Below are 17,048 nucleotides of genomic sequence, written 5' to 3' on the forward strand. Positions count from 1 at the left end.
ACTTAGGTAATTGCTTCTGTTTTCTCGCGTAGTATAGATTGCCATAATTTCTTACTTCTGCTACCTTAATTATTTCCCCAAACCTTAAATGATTCCCTTATTTAATTCCCACCATTGTACCAAAATGTTATTCTACGTTTTCACATTATGAAAAAGGATCACCTTTGTATCATAAATTATATTCTACCCTGGTTCGAAGCCTGCCTCTGCTATCAATCCCTAAAATGGTGTTTTTGCAGCTTGTTCGAGCAATTATACTTTATACTTTATAATTGCTCTAACTTTCATTTTTTTTAGCTAATATTTTGGGCTCTACTACCTTATTTACCATTGTCTCACACTATACGTCTCATTTTAAAGTCGGGGCTCCTGTTCGGTTAACATTGCTTAGTTTTGCTGTTTCAGTGCACCTATTTTAACCAATCTACTTTCTAACTTTCTTGCTTATTTTCTTCATTGCTTCCCGTCACTTGGACTTGGCACGATTTTGACGTCTGCCATCGCGTGCAAGAAGAAAGAAAGAAGAAGACTTACCTGTAACCTCTGCGTTAGTCTACTCCATTGACTTGATTACTCTAGTACATTACAGTCAAAGATTATAAATATCGTAAGTTACCATGGTTATTACTGTATTTAATGTTAAATTAGTCATAAGTTAAAGCATAATTTTACAATGAATTCAAGAGCTGAAAGAAAATGGTTAATGTCATATTGAAACAGGATTGTCTGTCTTGTCATCCTTGTCCGTAGTACCTATAGCTAATACCTAGTACCTACCTAAGTAGGTAGTAGCTACTACCTATATTTTGTCATGTGTTTTTATGAATTGATATTGCAAAATCTATTGAAATTTTATATAATACTCATAATTTCCTAAGTTAAGCATTTTGGGTCACCCTGTTCCAAAGAGCGACAGAACGTTAGGCGTCAGTATCCAGGCTAGGCGAACTCCTTTAGAAACTAAATGATATTTTAGGCAGTAGAAGGACTGTAATGTGTATTTTAGAACATTGTTCAGTTTATTTTAGGTTTTAAAAATTTTAGGGGGGGATACCTATTTAAGGATATTTGGCAGGGGCCTGGAGTAAAATTGAAAGAAAATGTTCAGGTTAGGCCTATGAGCGACATGAAGGATTTACTGATCAGGTTCTGTCTTGGTTCTTTGAAAGCTTAGGATAGGTTAGGTTAGGTAATTAAAAGTGTCTGGGCCAGAAAACCGTAGAAACTGTAGGTTTAGTGTGTTAAATTAATTTCATTTAGAAGAGAACTGATAGTTACTTTAATTCTAGGTCCGATACAGTGAATGGACAGCATAACCTACAGTAGCATAGCCCATTTCTCCAACTGGTTATCCTGTGTTTTATGCATTTCTAATTTAACCATTGATTGTTGATGCAAACCTCTCATTTTGGTAAATGTAAAGCAGACTGCCTCAAAAGATATCACTAAATGTAATTTTTGGCTTCAACATCATAGAAACGAGTGTATATAATTCAGTACAATTGGGATAGCAAATCTAATGAATATGCCAAGATGATGAGAAATTTAACATCTTTTGTTCATATTTTGATGTTCACCCTCAAGGGGCTGTATACTAAACATGGCAGAAACCCCTTGGAATGCCATGTTTAGTACCAGCCTCTCGAGAATGAAGTAAAGATTTTTAACAAAATAGTAAATTTCACAAATTACCTGACATATACTATGTTATATACCCCATTTTCTATATTTTTCAGTAAAAAAAAAAAAAAAACTGCCAAAAATTTATGAAGCATGAAACTCTGGCTTAGACAGTTATTGGATGCATCCTGACTTCGCCAATGGTGATGGGTCTTTACCTGACTGCGAGTACCAGAAAAGTCATAAAATAAAATATACTGGGATGTATTCTTGCCTAAACTACATCCCCAGGTCCTTTGAAAACCAGCAGGGTGGTCTTACAAAACCTAGGAATGAAAGTAATAGCACTTGGCGGTATTAATGTCTGCCTGTGCAGAAATAAACCAGTTAATGAAAGAGCTCATAAAATTGAGTTTTGAGTTTTTTGTAGTCTGATAGAGATTAATAAACTCTGTGGCAAAATGCCAGTGTTCTTTGTGGCATATGTTTGGCCTTAAGCATTCTCTGTGATCACTTATTTTATATATCTCCTGTACCTGGTCTGTGATAATTAGATGTGTTTAATGTTCATAATATATCTGTATTATACATAACAATTTAACCACATATATTATTTATTTTTGCGACAACTTAACCACATACATTATTTATTTTTGCTTTACATGCAGATGAATTATGATGATCTTGTAGGCCTTTAGTCATTCTCAGATTATCCACCATTTACTGGGTACACTATTTTTAAATGCCTTTTGTTGAAAATGTAGTCTAGGCATTTTTTTGTGTATATTGATTGATTGATTTTCTTAATATTTATTGTCCAAACTGTGTACGTAGGTGGTGCTTGAAAAATTCATCTACCAGTGGAGTCCATGGCTGGGAATTACTCTGCTAGCACACATTTTCTGACTCGTTAAGTTTCAATGGTCTGCATTGCTTAGTTTTAGGTCCTCTTCAGATCATCAGCCACAATCATTTGGCCTTTAAAGCTTGTATGATTGATTATGTGTTGGGTTTACTTAGATTTAATATGGCCTTGTCTTAGTGATACTTGTGGTGCTCCAATTTTTAATTAGCATGAGTATTATGCTATTATGCTTCTTTTGTAGATGTGTGCAGCTGCTGTCACTGTCAGATATTCTACATTTTCAAGTTCACACTGAATTTAAAAGAAGTTGATAGGCCTTTATATACAAAAACAGAAAGAGGGGGCGGAGTTACAGTTTGTTAATTTGGGTGGCGTGTTCTTTAAGCAAAAGATAAGGAAAATGGATCAAGTTATACCTTAATCCTCTTTCCTTATCTCTTTTGCTTAAAGAACATGCCACTCATATTTATAAACTGTAATCCCGCCCCCTCTTTCTGTTTTTGTATATAAAGGCCTGTCAACTTCTTTTACATTCAGTGTGAACTAGAAAATGTACAATATACTACAAAAGCACTTGTTCCAAGTCCCTGTTTCACTTACCTTTCTACCATGGATTTAAGGATTTACGTATATATACTTATAAGCATGAGGATTGGGCTTGTTCATGATGCCTGCAAAGCCAGAAGCTATGGGTTCTTTTTCATTCTTCCACCAAGTAGCACCATAATGTTCCTTAAGGTTCATGTTCCCTTTGGAATATTAGTCTGTGGAACAGTAACAGAATTTATTGGTAAAACAAACTGAGTTTTTAAGTAAAAAATTTATGTTAAAATAAACTTCTTTTTATTTTTAAGCTAAATGCTTGCCGCTTAGCCTTGTTGTTCCTTTTCAGGTGGTTTAGGCAGTTCAACGGATGTGAAACACCCAACTTCGGGAACTGGGGGAACTAAAGTACATGTGCTAACTACTGGAAATGGTTGATTTTTCATTTTCTTCTATGGAGTTAGAGTCTTGGATTTTCATTCTACATGCAAAAAGGCTACATAAAAAAGGTATGTATTGAAAAAAATTAACTTTGTAAAAAAAAATTTGTGTAGAAGTAAGTGGAACCTCAGTTTTTGTACATAATCCATTCTGGAACCTCCAGCAAAGTCTGAAACGCATGAAAACTGAAACTACAATTCCCATAAGGAATAATGTAAATATACAATTAATGCGTTCCAGACCCCAAAAAATATATTTTATAGGGAGTAAACACAGTTTTACATTGAAAACAAATAAATGTTCTGTAAATGAATAATGAACATTTAACATCACTCTTACCTTTATGGAAGACTCTTGTTAGCGTATGGAAGACAGAGAGGAGGGAGAGGGAGGAGGAGAGGTTATAGTTTGGAAGGGGAATCCCTCTCCAGAAGGATTTCAGGTATCAAGAACCTATCAGGGGTTACTTATCAACAATTTTTAGTGGCACTGTCTAGGTGTACTTCCCCTCTTTGATTTTTACTGGTACTAGGACCAGCTTGAGAGTCACTGGACCCCTGTCACAAAACAAAATTGTCCAGAGACATTCGTTTCTGACATCTTTAAAATCTGCCTGAAGTGATAACGATGCATTGTCATTAAACATGTTAGGGACACGGATTGCAATGTCTTTGTTAGGATGGAACTTCTCAGCAAAATTTTTAACATCACTCCACTTGGCAAACATTTCTTTAATCACTGAAGTAGGCACAGTATCCCTTCTCTCTTCCTCCTCAGATTCCTTATCTACCATCTGTTGCTGTTCCTGCTGAAGGTCTTGCAGCTCCTCAGTGATTAGCTCTTCCCTGTGGGCGTCCACTAACTCTTCCACATCCTTGTCACACTCACATCCAAGCCCATGGACTTCCCCAGGGATACAGTAGATTCCACAACAGGCATAGGGTTGTCAGGGTCAGCCTCAAATCCTTCAAAGTCCTTCTCGAGGTAACACAGGCCACAATTTTCTCCAAGCAGAATTCATTAGTATCTTGGAAGTCCCTCCCTGCTAAGCCTTATCTATAAGACTTATGCAATTAAAGATATCGAAGCGGTCCTTCCAGAACTCTCTTAGGGTCAGTTCAGTGCCAGAGGGCACTTCAAAGCACCTTTGAAACTCTGCATTTGTGTACAGTTTCTTGAAGTTTGAGATGATTTGCTGGTCCATGAGCTGCATGAGAAGAATGGTATTAGGGGGGCAAGAACTTGGCAGTGATGGATTTAAATTCATCCAACAACTTTTCCAAGCCAGGAGGATGCACAGGAGCATTGTCCATTACCAGGAGGCACTGGAGGGGCAATTAATTTTCCTAGAGGTATTTTTTAACCATAGGGCCAAACACTTCATTGACCCACTCAATGAATATTTGCCTCATGACCCATGCCTTTTTGTTTGCCTTCCACATCACAGGCAATTTATTTTTAATAACATGTTTTTTCTTGAATACTTGGGGAGTTTCAGAGTGATACATCAGTAAGGGTTGCCCTTTGAAATCCCCACTGGCATTCCCACAGAACAAGAGAGTTAGCCTATCCTTCATAGGCTTGTGCCCTGGCAATGAATTTTCCTCCTGTGTGATGTAGGTCCTCTTTAGCATTTTTTTTCCAAAACAGGCCTGTTTCATCACAATTGAAGACCTATTAAGGGAGAAATCCTTCAACCTCAAGATATTCCTAGAATTCATCAACGAATTCTTCGGTGGCATGTTTGTCGGAACTTGCAGCCTCCCCATGCCATCCTCTGCTGGCCTTGAAATCACTAACAGCAGCACTTGTTGGCATTTCCTACTTAGATCATCATGCAACAACCCAGCCTTTTCACAAATGATCGCTTCAGACACACTATCCCCCACTAACTGTTTTTCATTGATCCACACTAACAAGCTTTCCAACGTCTTCCACCAGTTGTGATCTCTGTTTCGTTAAAGAAGTGACCCCTTTCCCAACATCAGATGCCTTAATTTCTTTGGTAGGACAGAGCTGATTATCAACACTACTTGCCATACATTGTAGCAAGATCCACAGCATTTGCACCACTTTCATACTTTGCTATAAGTCATTCTTAATTCTATCCTGTTTCTGGGCTTTTTTTTACCGAAGGCCTGGCACTTGGAACTTTCTTTGGCCTCATGATGGCTTGTATTACAATCAGTTTCACTTGCAAAAACAGCACAAAAGACAACAAAAGTGTAGTGATGCAGACTGCAAGCGAGGTGATGCTTATTCAGTGAGAAACAAAAATAGAATGGGTCACGTGAGAAGATGGGATACTTTGGGTGCTCGGTCAAGGCCTAGTCATGCAGAAGGAGCATTTTCGAGTGGACAAAATCCGAGGAAACGTAAAGCCAGAGAGAACATTTTTCGGAAAAAGTCTACGTAAACCAGGGCGTACAAAAACCAAGGTTCCACTGTAGATCATAGAAATTTTTAGTTCCCTAGAATACTAGGGCTATGAAAAAAACCCATATTTGTTACCCAGCACCAGTTAGTTGGCATTCACTTAAGATACGAATTTTGAGAGGTTACAAGTGTTTTTAGAAACCAGCAGACTTTCTGGAATGCCTCTTCCATGACAGACTCCTGTCATTCTCCACAATTGTAGTTTATGCTCTGCTCTATCAAGGTTTTCCATCTGAAGTTTATAGCTCTCTTGACTTTACCAAAAATTGATGTGCTTTTAAAGAGAGTTGAGCATTTTATTAATACCAGTTTGCATAAACTCAGTCATTTTCCCCACAATGCTGAAACCTCTTATTTTACTTTTACTCTTTTGGTCAGAATAGTTAGCCAAGAATAAATTCATCAGTTGAGAAAGAAACCTTACTAAAAGGTGCCATATACAGTCGTCATTAGCTGCTTCCATTACTGAGAATGCATACATTACATATTGATTTTAACTCTTTCTGATGCTGTTTAAAAGGTAGAGGATGGCAGTGGAGGGGTGAAGACTGAATATCAGTGGAAGCATATCAAAGCTTATGGTGACTGGACAGGAAGCAATGCAAAAAGTACAGTCAGAAAACTGATTATGTGGCAGTTGTGAGAAAGGTGAGGTTCTGAACTCAATACTGTATATGTACTGGAGAATTTATTTTTAACGCCTGAAAATGATTAGAAGTATATGGGGAGGGAAATATGGAACTGTTTTGTGATACATGGTCAGTTCTTACAAATACAGCATTTATTTTACCTTGGGAGTATCTTGGACTTTGAAGCAGGATTTGAGAGGCAGTAAGTTAGAGAGTGGCCATAAGATAGATAAGTTAAGAGAGCGCAAAAATAGTACTACACGTAAATAAAAATGTCACAGTAGGGGAGAAAGCAGAAACATAAGTTTGCACATACACATATACTTCTCCATGCCAGAGAAACATGAGTGTGTATAAAGTATGTATGGTGATTGCATTGTTCATGTTTATTGATTTTAACGTGGATATTGAAGAAATGATTTAAAAAGTTTATTATGATCTTATAGATACATTGTAAATTTGCAATTTGCTACTATTATGTACCCATGGCATGTACTGAAACTGGAGACCACAAGTTGGAGACAGTTTTAGAGTAAATTTGCTTAATTAGGTACTTAAAATTTCTACACCATGTATTTATGTACTTTACATTCTAAATTAAAGTAGGATGTAACAGTACCGTAGTTAAGTGTATTGTCTTTAACTCTGATGATGAAGATTTAGATAACTAAGGTACCTCCATCCCAGTACTAAAGTAAACTTTAAATATAACAAATACCATCCTTCCTCCTAGCCCTATGGTCATCATTCAGCCAGGTATCTCAAGGCATTCACATATAGCCAGTCACCTCTGCTCATTATGTACTTAATTCTCTTGGGTGAGCAGTACTAATTGATATTGCTCCCCCTCGAAAATGATGTTCCCCTCTGCAGTATCTTCATGAAATTGCACTCTTGAGCAGTCAGTTAGCAATTTTGCTCATGCAGTTGAAGGCACATTGTTGATAGGGAAAGTTTGAGTAAGCAAGAGATACTGTGTATACTTGTCTTCTGGCTGTGCTTGGTGAAGTAGTTCTGAAATTTAGAATATTTATATTGACTTTTATTCTTCTTGGAAATAAGTTACAGTACATAATTTTTTTTTTTATTACAGCTTTGTGCCCTATAAGCATAATTTCTCCTTACTCACACCTGTCAAGAATTAGCTTACCTGGCACCAGTAAGAGGGCAGCAAGTTGGTTGGACTAGCAAGGTAAAGTACATTACTTTGAACCCTCTTCAAGAGCTGAGTGATTTGAAGCCCTTGGCATATGACTGTATTTTAGATTATATTAGAAACAGGCTGGTGGTGCTAGATGTCTGCACTGTGGATAATGAAGACATGAAGATTCTCACTGACAATGTAGATCATAGATTACTGTAATTTAAGATGTGATATGTAATACAAGTTTCATTGAATGTTGAATTTGTTTTTACATAATATAGTTAAACATTAAACACTTTTAATATAAAACATTAATATATGTTGTTACCCAGAGAAGCTGTTGCTGGTCTTATCAATAATTTATTGATTAATATAGTGTTGTAGTGAATACTTTTTGTGTTAATTAATATTATATGTAAGAATATATGAAATTACTATAGACATTATTCGTAGAGTTAAGAAGAGAATGATCTAAGATTCCTTGTATATATGTATATATAAAAGAAAGCTTGAATGCAGTGTAATGATTTGAAACATGTAGGATTGAGTGATAACAGAGAGTGGAATTTTATTAATTTGCATTTGAACACTTTTACCCCATAAATATGTTATAAATATATATTGAAAACTTAATTTAGGGTGTGTGTCTAAAGTAATCCAAAATAAAAGCAGTGAAGGTTAGGTGGAGTTCAGCACTCCTTTGAATACTCATGAAAATGGAAGCTGAAGATTCATTTCCTGTAATAAAACAAGAAAATGAAAAATTGGAAGATGATCAGACTGTAGTTGCAGTTGATAATTCTATCATCCTAGAACCATATGTGGAAATCAAGACAGAACCTGAGTTTATTGATGTCGATAGAATTGATGAGAAAAACTCATGCAAATCTGAAAAGGTTGAGGAGGACCCACTAAGTTCTGATAAAGAATGTGGGAAGAAAATTGCAGAAGAAAGTGTACAGTCAAGTACAGCTGATGCTTCAGATGGCTCTCAAATACCTTTTCTCTCATATGGAAAACTGCTTTATCAGAAGTGGGGCGATGGAAGTCACAAGAATAATCACAAAGACGTGGAAGATATCACCAAGGAAAAGGATACAGGAAATGCTCCCTTAACGAGTACTGACGATGGAAAAAGTTCTCAATTGCGTCAACCTACTAAGCGCACGAAAACTCTCCGTGGAAAGAAATCATATACTTGCAGTGAATGTCAGAGTAGTTTTCATCACCCAAGTTATCTCAAAAGACACTTAAGAACCCACACAGGGGAGAAGCCATTTTCTTGCACAGAATGCCAAAGTAGTTTTTCTCATTTACATAGTCTCAAAATACACATGAGAATTCATACTGGTGAAAAGCCATTTACTTGTAGTGAGTGTCAAAGTAGTTTTTCTCATTCTTACAGTCTCAGATTACACATGAGAACTCATACGGGAGAAAAGCCATTTACGTGCCCAGAATGTGGAAGCAGTTTTTCTCGGTCTGGTCATCTCAAAACTCACTTAAGAACTCACACTGGGGAAAAGCCATTTAATTGCACTATATGTCAGAGCAGCTTTTCTCAGTTAGGTAGTCTCAAAATGCACATGAGAATTCATAATGGAGAAAAGTCATTCACTTGTAGTGAATGTCAAAGTAGTTTTTACCGCTCGAGTGACCTCAGAAAGCACATGAGAACTCACACGGGAGAGAAACCATTCTCGTGTACAGTATGTCAAAGTACTTTCTCTCAATCAGGTCATCTGAAAACCCACATGAGAACTCATACAGGTGAGAAGCCATTCGCTTGTCCTGAGTGCCCAAGTAGCTTTGCTGACTCTAGTAGTCTTAAATTACACATAAGAACTCATACTGGAGAGAAGCCATTTCTGTGTACTATATGTCATAGTAGTTTTTCTCACTCAGGTCATGTCAAATCTCACATGAGAACACATACAGGAGAGAAGCCTTTTACTTGCTCAGAGTGTCAGTATAGTTTTTCACACTCTGGTGATCTCAAAAGACACATGAGAACTCATACAGGAGAGAAGCCCTTCTCTTGCACTGATTGTCAGAAAAGTTTTAATTGTTCAAGTGATCTCAAAAGGCACAGGAGAACTCATACTGGGGAAAAGCCATTTACTTGCTCTGAATGTCAGAGTTGTTTTTCTCATTCAAGTAGTCTCAAACTGCACATGAGAACTCATACATGAGCTATTGTTTTCATGCACTTTATGTCAGAGTGGAGTATTTTTATTTGCTTGATCCTAAAAGTTCTCAGTAGGCACATGAAAATTTCCCAAATGACCATGAAAACTCAAAGATTAAATTTTGCAAAAGTTAACTTAACAAGTAACTACATAGCTATAATTTTCTACTTCGCGGCAGTTTATAATGCAATTCGCGGTAGCGATTCTTTTGTTGGGCGAAGGTAACTGACCCCGCCCACTTCCCAGGGAAGTAAAGGTACAACACAGCTAAGACCGTCATTCGTTTTCTGCTGCGCAGCGACGACAGTTGCTTGCTTGGTGGTTTGCTTTGTAATTCCTTTATTTCACCGGATGGTTGTGGGTCTCACAGAATTTGGTGACATATTCGGGAATTGTTTTCTTGTTTTTGGTACCAACTTTGCTAATTTAGTTAGCTTACTGTCTTTCTGTTGTGAATATGTCTGAAGCTAGTACTACTTCTAGTGTCTGGTTTTGCAGCAAGGGCTGTAATACCAAACTGACTCTCATACCATTTGTAGTCAAATCTAGGGGTCAGACTTGCTCTTCTATTCTTTCATGTGACGAATGTAAAGACTGGGATCAGGGAAAGTGGAAGACTTTGAGTAATTATTTGGAGAAGCTAGAGAAGAATAGACTTAGAAGGGTGGCTGCTGGAGCGGAAACTAAAGGATCAAGTCAGAATTCTCCTTCTATTCATGCTTTCTCGACACCTGTGACTGCTTTCTCACCGATCAACAGTCCTCTGGCTTTTCCTAATTCTCCCTTGCCTAACTCCCAACCTTCTGATCCCAATACCATCGCCAGTTTAAAGGTTAGGTTTGATCATAAATTTAATTTGCTTGTGATTTATGTTGCCCAGATTGGGAATTCAGTTAAATGTTTGATGGCTAAGTTTAGTGTAAATGATCAAGGTGCTAGTGATTTGGAGGAGGTGGCTATCCATCCCATCAATGCTTCCAGATGAAGGTCCCTGTCAAACTCCCCTAAACCTGGGAGGAGACAAACCATAGATCCTAAGAGACTCGGTGGGGTTTCCCCACAGGTAGTTGTTCCCTCATCCAAGCCTGTAGTGCAAATCCCAGGACTCAGAGGATGGCCGTTGGAAAGGCATCCAACTTGGTATTCACGCTCTTTCGTCCAGTAAGTCGGATTCAAATGTTAGTGGAGGACATTACAAACTATTTAAGGTTTCTAGACTACTGAAAAGATCTTTTTCAATGTCAGATCATCGTTCTCCTCCTCCTTGCAAGTGTTCTAAGGACCAGGTCCATAGCCCTGGGCCTTCATGTAGCTTTTGGAATCTTTCTTATCACTCCCCTGAAGTGATGACGCCTGCACGGGCATCCAACTCCCTCGCATCGGGATCCAAGGGTGTTATGTGTTCAGTGGCGGATTCAGAGGGATCCATGGTGTCAGTGGATCTTAAGGGATCAAAGCATGCAGTGGGATCTTACAGATCCAAGTATTCGTTGGGATCCAAAGGATCCAAGTGCTCAATGGAACCCACTTGATCTGATGGATCCAAGCGCTCAGGATGATAAAAAAGTGTAGTGTGTAGGCGCTTGCCTGCATGAGTGCAGTTGTTATCTCTACGATCAGCGCCTACTTCTGGTAGAGGATCAGTTTCTCAGTCTAGATGCTCCATTCCACCTGAGTTTCAGGAGTCTTCCCTGGATGTGATCAGTCGTCTCCTGGACAGTATCTTGGAATTTCTTCAAAATCCATCAACACCTCACAGTTCATCAGTAGTACCTCCTCCATCTCCTCCTTCAGACAAAGAGGAGGATTTCGAACAGGATCAACCTACGTTTTTTGGATTTCTACTCGCCAGCTACACCCGCATCCCCGGGATCAGCCTATGATGAGACAACCTGTTGAAGACTCTAGATTGCCTAGTATAGTCCTGTCTTCTTCTTCAAGGAAAGCTCTGACTCGCATTGAGACTTGGCTCGCAGAGAAGAGAGATGCGGGAAAAGTGGTTTTTTGTGCTCCACCTTCTCAGTTGTTGAAGAGAAGATACCTTTCTTACGTGACTCGGGAGGTTCCTTCTTTGGGAGTTTCTGCCGCCTCCCAGGGGGACTTCTCCAGTCTGATTGATTTGACAAGAAGGTCAGCCTTTTAATCCACTAAGATCTTCTTCATGGCCTTGGAACTGGATCATCTTGTATGTGACTCTTTAAAGGTTTTTGAAATTTTCAGTTTCCTTGACTGGCCAAGATGATTGAGAGTTGCGCTTTCCTTCAAACCAACTTTGCGTCGGATTGGTTAGGAGTTTTATATTGCATCGATAAAGCGATCAGGGACGGTTCACAAGAGTTAGCGTCACTGGTTACTGTTGGGGTTCTCAAGAAAGAGAGCAATGGTGCTCATTCATCTCAAAAGGGGTGACACCTTCGCAGAGATCAGCGCTGCTGTTTGCACCTTTAGACCATGGCAGTCTTTTTCCTTGAGCCGCCGTTGAACATGTAACAGTGGAACTGCAGAAGAAAACTACCCAGGATCTCTTAGCCGCTTCTAAGAGGACTAAGGATACAGTTTGTCCTCGGTCAACTTCATTCTCTTCTAGAACGACATCCCCTCTACAGCAGTACCCCTTTAGGGGGCGCAGGGGCAGGTTCCAGTCATGACCTCAGACTAACATTCAGTCAATATGACCAGCAAGCAAGTCAACATCCAAGACCCCTTCTCGTAAGTGAGGATCCAGTCCTCCATGCTCCAGTGGGAGCCAGACTTCAGAGTTTTTGGGCCAAATGGGCAGAAAAGAAGGCCAAACCTTGGGTTCTGAAAGTCATCAAAGAAGAGTATTCCATCCCCTTTAAGGAAAAACCCATGTTAGTTTCCTCTCCCGTCAACTTGGGAGCATATTCCAAATACTCGGAGAAATTTACTGCCCTATCAAAAGAGGTAGATTCTCTTCTCAGGAAGGGAACAATAGAAATAGTACAAGACGTCGACTCATTGGGGTTTTACAACCGTCTATTTCTAGTCTCCAAACCATTGGGGGGCCGGGGTTGTTGGAGACCTGTCCTAGATGCTAGCGCCCTGAATTTCTTTGTGGAGACCACGAAATTCAAGATAGAAACCAACCATTCAGTTCTGTCAGCCATCCATCAAGGGAATTGGATGGCAACTTTAGACATGCAGGACACCAATTCCACATACCCATACATCAAGAATCCAGGAAGTATCTAAGGTTTACGTTCCAAGACAAGGTCATCTGACAAGTGTTCTATCCTGTCTTCAGAAAGTCCGAAAGTTCCTATCTCGCCTATTGTGTATGGCCAACAAATGGATGAGCGTTCTGGGGACCCTTTTGTCCATAGAAAAATTTGTGCCCTTGGGGAGGCTGCATATGAGACCCCTTCAGATCTTTCTCAAGGCCAACTGGCAGAGGAAAATACAACCGGATTCATTGGTGTTTCCAATCACTCAAGAAATCAACAAGAAATCAAAGAGAACCTCAAGTGGTGGTCATAGAAGGAAGGTTTGCGACAGGAAAATCTGTTTCCTCTGAACCCCGACCGCACGCTATACTCAAGACGCGTTGGATCTGGGTTGGGGTGCCATCTTAGGGAAGGCAGAAGTATCGGGGATCTGGTCGAGTTCAGAGAAGAACTTACACATCAGTGTGAAGGAACTCAAAGCGGTTCATCTGGCCCTTGAATACTTTGTGACGGCGATCCATGACTCCACAGTCATTGTTCATTCCAACAACACAGAAGCATTGGCTTACATAAAGAACCAAGGAGGCACACACTCGTTCTCCCTTTTCGAGGCAGCCAGGGATCTACTCCTTTGGGCTCATGACAATCACACCCAGATTGTCACGAGGTTCATTCAGGGGAAACAATGTCATCGTGGACAAGCCAAGCCGTTGAGCCAAGCCGCTACTACCGACGGAGTGGACACTCAATCCACAAGTGTGCACCAACTTGTGGAGGCGGTGGGGGAAACCACCGATAGATCTGTTTGCAACGGCAAGGAATCATCGACTCCCCTTGTATTTTTCACCAGTCCCGGATCCCCTCGCATGTGCAACAGACATGTTGATATAGGATTGGTCGAATCTCGATGTTTATGCGTTCCCTCCCTTCAGTATGGTGAGGGATGTAATAAACAAATTCAGGTCACACAGCAACCTTTCAATGACATTAGTGACCCCCTTTTGGCCACAAAAAGAGTGGTTCCCAGAACTCCTCAACCTCCTGGTGGATTTCCTAAGACTTCTACCACAGCGACGAAGTCTACTCAGGCAACCGCATTTTCTCCGGTTCCATCAAGGACTATCCACTCTTGCTCTGAAAGGCTTCAGACTATCAGGAAGCTTGTCAGAGCAAAAGGCTTTTCAAGACCAGTGGCAGAAGCGATTGCTCATTCATTTTGAGTTTTCTTGCTAAAAATGAAACTTCAACATCCTTGGCCTTGCTCCTTCAGAATTAAGTCGCTGACTGACATCCTCAGTCGTACAGATCAAGAATGAACCCTGTACCCTGTAAGAGCTTTGGAATTCTACTTGGAAAGAACTAAGACTATCTGAGGCCGCTTCCCTAACCTTTGGTCAAGGACCCATCTCTTCCTATGTCTAAAAACGCTTTGGCCTTTTTCTCAGAAATGTTATTTCTGAATCACACTCGAAGGCTTCGGAAGAAGATTTTCCTTTATGCAAGGTCATGTCCCATGAAGTAAGGGCAGTGGCCATTTCCATGGTTTTCAATGTTTTTCTTGCTTTGATTGTACAAGCTATGTACATTCTGGAGATGTAAATCCGTATTTGCTCATTTTTATTTACGTGACGTAGAGATAGTTTATAATAATTCTAGTGCTTTAGGTCCCTTATCTGTTGCTGATGTGGTATTGGGAAAGGAAGGGTAGGAGAGTAGAGAGTATATCTATTCTCTTATTTTAACTCGCCTTGACAGCGGGCGTCGAGTTTTGGGGAGTTTGGGGGTACGGTGTACCTGGAGTACCCATCAATCTGGTTGGTGGTGGTTGGGTAATGGTGATAGTTTTTATTGGTGATCAGGTAACGGGTTTTTCTGGTTGTTGCGTGTGTTGCCCAGGGCAAGGGCTTATGTTTTGGTAGCTTTGGCAGTCATTGGAGTACTCCTCAATTGTAAAGCATCCCACAGAAGTAGAGGCAAAACCTGGCTCTACTGCCACGTCTCTACAGGTTGAGGCGAGCTCTGACCAGAGGCAGTACCTTTCTGCTGGAGCTTTCTCACCAGGTAGGTTACAACAAGCATTTTGTTGATGCTAGCAAAGCTACTATTGTAAATTCAGCTCTGTCATTGACTGTTTTTGGAATAGTATATGTCCATGATTCCCACCTCAGGTCAATGTGCAATTCAGCCATGTTGTACCTTTACTTCCCCGGGAAGTGGGCGGGGCCAGTTACCTTCGCTAAACAAAAGAATTGTTACCGTTAATTACATTGTAAACTGGTGTGAAATAGAAAATTATAGTTACAGTCCGGTCCCGAATTATGTGTGTTCAAATTGTGCGGTTCCCCTTTTATGCGGTCACTAGTTCTCAAAAATAGATTTTCTGTATCTGCGAAGCCGTTCAAAGTATTTTAGATGTGGGGGGGTTTGCTGGTATCTGAGAGAAGGGGTGGGGAGAATGCTTGGAGGAAAAACTATTATTCCTCCAAGGGGGAATGCGAGAAAGATTTCCTGCTCAGCCATTAGCTAAGACGAAAGGATCTGCCTCACGCATTTGTGATGTCATAGCGCAGTGCGTATGAATGATCATCGCCATACGTATTATTCAGATCTGCGAAGTGTATTCTGATCATCTGCATCATCTAGATTTGGTCATTTATTTTTTTCTATTGTTGAAATAGATTTTGATGAAAATGACTAGTAAAAGTAATGAACACAGAAGCAGATGTGTTTGAGAGAGAGAGAGAATCGGTCAATCTAAACTTTTCAAGAAACTGTCATTTCATGTTGAATTTTGAATTTTTATCATTTCTTTTTAAAAAATTGTAATTTCATATCAAATTTTGAATTTTCATCAGTTCTTTTTTTATCGTAGAATAAATTTATATGAAAACGATTACATAGTGAACGTGCCGGACAAATAAACAGACAGGCACTCGTAACCAGGTTTGTTAGGCCTAACAGGAGTGAAGATATGTGTGATCTACTAGTCCCCGAAACCTCAAATGGTTCACAAAACCTTTCTTCAGCAGAAGAACTCTTCACGGAAGATGAGATAGAGGGGTTTGAAGGTTTTTTGGCAGAGGATAGGGAGAGGAAATTCCATCCATAAGGTTCTTTTAAAAGAAATGACTATCGTACAGTACACTTGTACCCAATGGTGGCATTGTTTACGTGTGGGGGTTTTCACCATCCTGTGTGTAATTTAAAACTTTTTCAAGTTATTAAAACCTATTTGATGTCTTATTTATCCATAAGAACAATTTCATATTAGAAAAAATTACAGTATGTATAGTACACAGAAAGTATTGAAAATGGGTAGTATAAAAAAGTTTGATTGGGTAAGTTGCCGTTTGCCTTGTCCGTAATGGAATTATTCCCATAAGGTATGTGTTTCGAAATATGCGAATTTCCAATTCTTGGATCGACCAAATTCTCGCATGATTGGGGACTGTACTGTATGTAGTTACTTGGTTAGTATGTACGTATATACAAAATTAATTTTATTATAAAAATATCATTTTTATTTACTTGTACATTAAAACTTGTATATATAAATAATAAGGTATTAATTTGCATCAAATGTAGAAATAGTTATTTTCAACTATATCCTGAAAGGGCATATGAGAATTCATATAAAGAGAGAAAATCTGTATATATACACTGTATTTATAAGGAAAACTGTCGGTTTTTTTTCAGGCAGTCATTAACTCATGAGTTTTTAGGATAGCTAATACTGTGTTATGTTTTGTGCATTTCACTACCTTGGTAAGATATGAGTCTGTCTATGTATATTGTAAGTCATGATGCACTGCAGTGTGTGTGCTAAGACTGGAGACAAGTATAAGCTAATGTAAGCATGTTCTTCTTGTGACTTGAGACCTAAATCATAAAAGGGATGACAGTATGTGATATCTATTAAACCTTTTACAATCAGTCTTGAAATAAGAAAAACTACAATAACGCCAGAGAAATTTTGCCTAACTGCAAGGAACTTGC

At 39.2% G+C, this 17,048-nt stretch overlaps 1 protein-coding gene across 3 annotated transcripts; it reads left to right on the forward strand.

Annotated features, from left to right (window-relative positions):
- Positions 1-411: 411 nt before the first annotated feature.
- On the forward strand, positions 412-17,042 carry LOC135215225 (gastrula zinc finger protein XlCGF57.1-like). 3 transcript variants are annotated; one of them, XM_064249728.1, is made up of 4 exons: positions 412-607; positions 3,378-3,537; positions 6,426-6,553; positions 7,628-17,042. In XM_064249728.1, the coding sequence occupies exon 4, from the start codon at positions 8,389-8,391 to the stop codon at positions 9,868-9,870; it is 1,482 nt and encodes a 493-aa protein (XP_064105798.1). In that variant the 5' UTR covers positions 412-607; positions 3,378-3,537; positions 6,426-6,553; positions 7,628-8,388; the 3' UTR covers positions 9,871-17,042. The 3 variants fall into 3 exon arrangements, with proteins under 3 accessions (XP_064105798.1, XP_064105799.1, XP_064105800.1); XM_064249730.1 differs by lacking the exon at positions 412-607 and adding an exon at positions 2,992-3,223; XM_064249729.1 differs by lacking the exon at positions 6,426-6,553.
- The last annotated feature ends 6 nt before the right edge of the window (positions 17,043-17,048 follow it).

The sequence above is a fragment of the Macrobrachium nipponense genome, chromosome 5 (assembly GCF_015104395.2).
Source record: "Macrobrachium nipponense isolate FS-2020 chromosome 5, ASM1510439v2, whole genome shotgun sequence".
NCBI classification, from domain to species: Eukaryota; Metazoa; Arthropoda; class Malacostraca; order Decapoda; family Palaemonidae; genus Macrobrachium; species Macrobrachium nipponense.